Source organism: Eschrichtius robustus, chromosome 12, assembly GCF_028021215.1.
Source record: "Eschrichtius robustus isolate mEscRob2 chromosome 12, mEscRob2.pri, whole genome shotgun sequence".
NCBI classification, from domain to species: Eukaryota; Metazoa; Chordata; class Mammalia; order Artiodactyla; family Eschrichtiidae; genus Eschrichtius; species Eschrichtius robustus.
This window is the reverse complement of record NC_090835.1, coordinates 70,942,616-70,949,489: the sequence shown is the minus strand read 5'-3', so window position 1 is coordinate 70,949,489 and position 6,874 is coordinate 70,942,616. Positions and strand designations below refer to the sequence as shown.

The 6,874-nt window shown below is 54.0% G+C and overlaps 1 protein-coding gene across 1 annotated transcript; it reads right to left on the bottom strand.

Moving 5' to 3' along the window:
* Positions 1-620: 620 nt before the first annotated feature.
* PIM1 (Pim-1 proto-oncogene, serine/threonine kinase) lies at positions 621-5,944 on the bottom strand. Its single transcript, XM_068558573.1, has 6 exons — positions 5,480-5,944; positions 5,266-5,372; positions 5,113-5,163; positions 4,653-5,019; positions 2,933-3,109; positions 621-2,145 (listed from the first exon to the last, which is right to left on the bottom strand). Exons 1-6 carry the CDS (start codon positions 5,559-5,561, stop codon positions 1,988-1,990), a joined length of 942 nt encoding a protein of 313 aa, XP_068414674.1. The 5' UTR covers positions 5,562-5,944; the 3' UTR covers positions 621-1,987.
* Positions 5,945-6,874: the final 930 nt, after the last annotated feature.

The window sequence follows — 6,874 nt, the reverse complement described above, 5'->3', positions numbered from 1 at the left end:
GCACACTGGAGAGTAAAAGTCTGCGTAAGTCAAAACAGTGAACGCATTTCCACACATCTATTATCAATGACTAAACTCCACACTAAAGAGGAAGGGAAATTTACACAGGTATATAGTTTCCCAGTAAACACTTATTAAGGGTACGTGCTCAAATGTTTTACTAGTGGGAGAGACAATTGAAAAAAGCCTCAACTGGTAGTTTAGCAAAATTTTGGTATCTTCTAGGTCAGCCTTGTCCAGTGGAACTTTCTGCAATGATGGAAATGCTCTACAGTTCCACAGCCACTAGTCACCAGTGGCCATTTCATGAAATCTGACTAGCACTGGGAAATAGCCACATATGCCATATTAGCCCAGCTCTAATAGAATTTGCATTGGGAATAGAGGTTGGGATTGCATTGGGCCCCTCCAGCCAAATCTTGTCCACACAAGATTGGTTCATCTACCCTTTGGCCATACATACCATTTTAGAAAGGTGACTATCCCAGAAGTCCTACTGAAGGAAACCAGATTTAGGCTGAAAATTCCCTTTTTCCTCCCAGGATAGATTCTGGCTTTTACCAGGTGTTCAATTAATGCGCATTAGCATACCTCTGTATGGACAACACTTAAGCCACAAATTAAGACAAAAGGTATTTTATTCAAAAAACGCCAAGTATAAAAAAAAAAAATAAGATCTCTTTTATTCCCCTGTACAGTATTTCACTCAGATAAAACCAGCAGGCTACATGCTGCTCAAAACACAGCCCCAGAGAGGATCCGGAAGGCACACCATCCAGAACTGCTTTTCATAAATCTATCCTATATACACAAGTCAGCAATGGCCCTCCCCCATCACCCACGGACCCCATGCCCACTTGGGTAAGCAGGCGAGGGGGCCCGCAGCAGTCAGGGAGCTGCAGCAGCTGTCCCGCCTGAGTCCCGTCACCCTATGAACAAACAGAGCAAGCGTTGCAGCCTTCCCCAAAAGGTCCCCAAGTCAGAGGAGGAAAGGAGAAAAGAAAACTATGGCGGCAGCTGTGGAAGCTTGGAGCAGGAAGGGAACCAAATAAATAAATAAATAAATAACATTGACCTCCAGGTTAGAATGCGCATCTTTCCAAGGAAAAAAAAACAAAAAACCCAAAACAAAACAAAAAAAAAGCAGGTAAAATAATTTAAAGGCAAAATTAAAAAAGAATTAGATCAACTACAACCCTTTTGTACACTACCATGCCAACTGTACACACATTTACAGTTTTTCTGTTGATTTGCATTGTTTGTGCATTTTTGTGTGTGTGTGTGTGAGGTCTTGGCTTAGAAACAGTTAAGTAAAAACCAAAAAGGAAGACCAGTTCACTTGGGAGTTTTACTAAAGGAGGTGGAAAAAGGGCAGGTGGCTCAGCATTTGGCCCTGTAGCCTCTTCCATGGCACCTTTCATATGAAGGATGGGGGGAAGGGGTGGGGGAGAGAGGGAACCAAACCCAGGCAGATTTTTGGAGAAGCAGCAGGTAAAAGAGGCAAGTTCAAGTATTTCTCCCAGCACAGCCGGAGTCCCCACAGAAGGCACTCAGAAGAGTCGGAAGAGGTGACAGGGACTTAAAATGGTGCTAGTCCTATCCCACCCCAACCCGATTTCCCCCTACCCGACCCATCACGGCATTCAGCAGAACTCTTGATGAAGGGAACAGTTCCATGGCTGGATTCTGATCCACTCCCACCCCACCCACCACCCCTGGGATTTTGCAAAGTCCAGCAATGCTGGACACTGATGAGAAGGAGAGCTTCTATGGGAGGAGTTGAGGCCTAGGACGGCTGGAGTGGAGTCTCTTCCTCCCTTTGGGAGGCAGCCTCCAGGGCCTGGGGTCTGGAATGAGTTGTAAATGTTGTTCCTGTATCAAGCACTGTCCTGCTTGGAGAGAAGTGTCACTGGTACTTGGGAAGCTGGAAACAGACACTACCCCTCCCCTGAGCATCTGACAGAGAGGGGAGAACCTGCCCGAGAAGCTATTTGCTGGGCCCTGGCGACAGGCTGTGGAGATGGATCTCAGCAGTTTCCTGGGGAAGGAGGACATCTTGCATCCACGGATGGTTCTGGATTTCTTCGAAGGATGGCCGATCTGATGGTCTCAGGGCCAAGCACCATCTAATGAGATGCTGACACTCTAGAGAAAGCAAGATAGAGGTTATGAATGACTCAACTTGTTTTTGCAGTGAAAAGGTCTTCCCACTTTGCTTCCCAGGGGCCCACAAGTCAGGGATCCAACAGAGACCCTGCCCTTTCTAGAACGCTTATTCTTCAATGAGAAGGTATTAACGCTTGTTCTTCAATGAGAAGGTATTAACTAACACCTAGATGCTCCAGTCTGCTTTCAGCTAAAAAACAGCTCCTCTCTTAAACCTGTAGTTTTCAAACTTCAATAGCTAGGGCCTTTCCCACGACGCCCACTCAACAGAAATAGGAAAGATGATGACAAGAGATTTTGATGAGACATCACTAAGCACGATGAGGTGATTCAATTCACCTACCGACCTACAAATATGAACACCACCCACGATGAGGTCACTGGAACCCCAGTATTTAAGAGAGCCTGCCTTAAGGGAGAAGGCTCAAAGAGCCCTCAATTTTTCACTCCCTGGCAAAACAGCCAGGAGTTGAGGGATCAGGATCCTTGGGTACTTAAAAAAAAACCTTTCAGTGAAACTAAATGGTCTTTTCTTAATATTCTCACACATGGCTCTTCCTCTGACCCCCCACCAAGGCACCCTCAAATGCAAACCATTTGATTCCTGCAGACCAGCTCTCAAGTGTGAATCATTTGGCTAGAATTCTAAGGCAAGGTCCATGGTATCTCCTGGAGACTGAAGCTCTCCAAACTCAAAGACCATCCTTGAGGACTAACAGCCTCGTGATTCCTGCTTCTCCTCAATAAAGGGCTTCCCAGAAGTTACCTGAAGAGACCCTCTGCCTGAAGAAAACTTGGCCCCTGATGATCTCCTCATCGTGCTCAAAGGGAATATCTCCACAGACCATATCGTACAGCAGGATCCCCAGAGACCAGACGGCTGCCGACCTGCCATGGTAGCGATGGTAGCGGATCCACTCTGGAGGACTATACACTCGGGTCCCTGCAAGCCGGGGGAATAGGAAGGAAAACATACTTTTAGCAAAAATAAAACACAAAGCAACAAAGTATGCTGAGTAACTCCTAAAAAAAAAGAAAAGCACCACCCTACTTCTCTCAGCAGCTGGGTGAACTCCATTTCCCCTCCCAGGGCTAAAAGGAGTAGATGAGAAGCTTATGGCAGCTCTCCAACCCAAAGCATTACCCACTTCTCTACCAGCTCAGACCATAAACAGCTCCAAGAAACAAACAGGGCTGGCCACAGACCCAAAGCCTGAGGCCTGTATGTGGTAGGACCACCCTCAATGGGAGGAGGGGATGAATATCTGCAAAATCAAGGGAGGTATCCCACAGACTATCCTTAAACTGCATTAAATGTCCTTGCCCAGGAGCCTGGTGAGAGTCTCATCTCAGATATGATCCAGGAAAGGACACCTGTACAGTATCCTAAGTCAGGGTGCCCTTTGAAAGGCCTTCCTCCCCACCCTCTGGATGTAGGGGTAGACACCCACACCCCTTCCTCCCCACACTTGAAAGGTAGAGAGGCAGGGCTGGCTTCAGACCACGTGATTCCTGTTTACAAACTTTGAGTTGTAAAAAAAAAAAAAAAAAAAGTGGGGCCATCCCGCTGGTGCTCACCAGGGGGCAGCAAAGACTGGAAGGAAAAAACATGGGAGGACCCGGCCAGCCATTAACTGTTAAATACAAAAAAATGCAGCCCAACCCAGCGTCCTCCAAGGGCAAATAAACACAAACCACAAGCCCCAGTCACAAGTTTTGAAAGGCTGTCGTTTGTTACTTTAAGCCGCTCAGATGATGACCCACCCTCCCGTGCTTTGATCTCAAGCTCTCCATTCCTTCTTTTCTGAAAGAACCCTCTCCAAGCCCCTCCCTAGGATAGGTTTTCATCCTCTCTGCGGAGACACCCAACTAATTTTCAAACCAGCAAGAGATCTTATTTCACAACATTCATTCCCGACTCCCTCACCCCACAACACCAAAAAAAAAAAAAACCCCAACAACAACAATGAATTATTTAGCGAAACTACTGTTTCTATTCCTTATTCGTCCCTAAATCAAAGGGGAGAAAAAAACCTGCAGCTCTAAAAACTACCTTACCGAAAACTAACTCCCTTATAAAACAAAACAAAAATCACAAAACCGGCATCAATTTTCATCTCTCCCGCTCTCTCCTCCCCCTTCCCCCCTCCCATCCTTTTACTGGCGGGGAAACTGGGTCAGACTTCAGAAATCTGGGCTACGGCCGGTTGCCCGCAACCTCTTATTCATCGGGAAAGCTTGGAACCCACTGAATTCCACTTAAAAAATAAAATCATGCCAGAAACATTACAGGTTCAGCTGGCTTGAAATCCCCGGCTTTCCTACGCTGGGAAGCTCTCCTTCGCCCCACCCCTGCTAGCATCTAGCCAGGCGGCCCGATGACCTTTACAAAGGGCCGGAGAGGAAAGCCTACCCAGGCCTCCAGGCCAGGCCGAGTCACCTGGGCAGTTCCCTCCCGGGCAGCTCCGCCCCCAGGCCTGGCTCACCATCGAAGTCCGTGTAGACGGTGTCCTTGAGCAGCGCCCCCGACCCGAAGTCGATGAGCTTGAGCTCGCCGCGATTGAGGTCGATAAGGATGTTCTCGTCCTTGATGTCGCGGTGAAGCACCCCGCAGTTGTGGCAGTGCCGCACGGCCTCCAGCACCTGCCAGAAGAAGCTGCGGGCCAGCTCCTCCTGCAGGGCCCCTCTTTCCGTGATAAAGTCGAAGAGGTCTTGCACCGGCTCGGGCCTCTCCAGGATCAGGACGAAACTGTCGGGCCTCTCGAACCAGTCCAGGAGCCTAATGACGCCGGAGAAGCCCGAGCTCACCTTCTTCAGCAGAACCACTTCCATGGGCACTCGGGTGCCATTAGGCTGCAGAGGGGCGAGGGGGCTGCGTTAGGGCGGGAGTCGGAGGGTGCCCCTCACCCCACCCATCCTGGGGGTCGCCCCCTCCAGGGTACTCACCAGCTCTCCCCAGTCTGAAATGCGGTCCTTCTCCACGTGCTTGATGGCCACCTGGAAAGCCCCCCAGAGAGTGTTAGGTTCCCTCGCCCGGGCCAAACACACCCGTGCGCCCCCCGTCCGGCGCGCCCTCCCCGCGGCGGGCCGCCCACTCACCGGCAAGTTGTCGGCGACACGGATGCCTGAGTAGACCGAGCCGAAGCCGCCGCTGCCCAGGAGCGGGCCCACCTGGTACTGTGACTCCAGGGGCTCCTTCTCCTTGCCTAGGAAAGGGGGAGTCACAGGGGACTCAGTACCGGCCCGCGAGCCCCCAGCTCCCACCCTGGAGGTCCAGCCGCCACTCCATCCTCGGGTTGGGGGGGGCGCTCACCGGGCGCCAGCTTGGTGGCGTGCAGGTCGTTGCAGGGCGCGGCGCGCAGGTGGGCAAGAGAGTTGATTTTGGACAAGAGCATCCCAACCTCCAGAATGTCGGCGTAGGGACGGTGTCTGGAGGAGCTGCAGCAGGAACTGGGGCTGGGGTTGTGCCGGTGGCTGTGCCTACGGCTGGGGCTGAGGCTGCGGGTGGCGTTGCGGCTGCGGCTGGCGCGGAAGGCCGAGGGCGAGTCGGAGGACGACTGGGGGCGCTGCCGGGGCTGGCGGCTGACGGACACGCCGGCGGGGTCAGGCAGCGCAGAGGGCGGAGGGGTGGGCGGCTCGTGGGGCTTGTGCTGCAGCGCCGCGGCACAGGGAGCTGGTAGCTGCTGCTGCTGCTGCCGGTCCCGCCACCGCCGCTGCCGCCAAGTCCTCTCGGGCCTCCTCCGCCACCGCGGCCGCTGCAGCAGACACCCGGCTCGCCCTGCCGCCAGGAGTAAAGGGGCGGAGCGCGCCGGCGGGTGGGGGGCGCGCGGGCGGGCGGGGATGGGGCGGGGCCTCTCCGGGAGGCCTAGGCGGGGAGCGGGGCTGCCGGGCCGGAGGAGGGAGGAGAGGGGGTGGGGAAGCGGCGGGACAGGGCGACTCCCCTCCGCCCCCGCCCCTCGCGCTCCGTCGCCGCGCCCCGGCCCCGCCCCCGCCGCCGCGTCTCCAGCCAACCAGAAGCCGATTGATCTGCATAACACGGCGCGCGACGCCCACGCCCCCGCCCAGCTCTCGCGGTCAGAATGGTCTCTACGCCGCCACGACGTGGCGGGAAGGAAAAGGCGCCAAAATGGAGGGGGAGGGGCGCGGGGCGTGCGGGTAGGCGGGAGCTGGGTGTCGAGCCGCTAGGGAGGAAGGATGAGGAGGGGCGTATCGATTCAAACCCAAACAATAACAAAGCCATCAAAGGCCGCCCGAGGCCGGCTCTGTGGCTCTCAGTTTCTCGGGGTTTTTGGGTCAAGGGCTCGAGCTGGAGCATAACAAGTTGCGCAGAGGCGACGGGCGTTGGTGTCTCAGGCCGGGCGGCCGGCGCGCCGGGGTGTGAGGGACTGTGTGTGTGGGGATGCCGACGAGGGTGGTCTTTATGTGTGACTCAGACGCAAGACCTCCAAGTCGGCTTGGGCGGGTTGACCACGCGCTGTGGGCTCGGGTTGGATCTCCCGGGGGTTGTGTGTTGGGGGCGCGTAGTGGGCGAAGGATCTGCAAGATATGAGTCACGGCGGCTTCACGGAGGGAGTGGAGGTGTCACAGGCCTGGAATAAAACGGGGAGAGCTCCGCTCACTCGGGGGAGGGGTCCAGATCGCAGTTGTCACAGCCGGTGAAAAGATCAGCCCCCAGATTCCCTAGCAGATTTTTATTTTTAAAATGCTG

Bases quoted from the DNA above. Each gene is read 5' to 3' on its own strand.
- PIM1 (XM_068558573.1), bottom strand. From the start codon at position 5,561: ATGCTCTTGTCCAAAATCAACTCTCTTGCCCACCTGCGCGCCGCGCCC. The intron at 5,164-5,265 runs GTGAGTGGGCGG...GGGGCTTTCCAG, and splicing joins GTGTCGCCGACAACTTGCCG to GTGGCCATCAAGCACGTGGA. The intron at 3,110-4,652 runs GTGAGCCAGGCC...CCCGGCTTGCAG, and splicing joins CGTCTACACGGACTTCGATG to GGACCCGAGTGTATAGTCCT.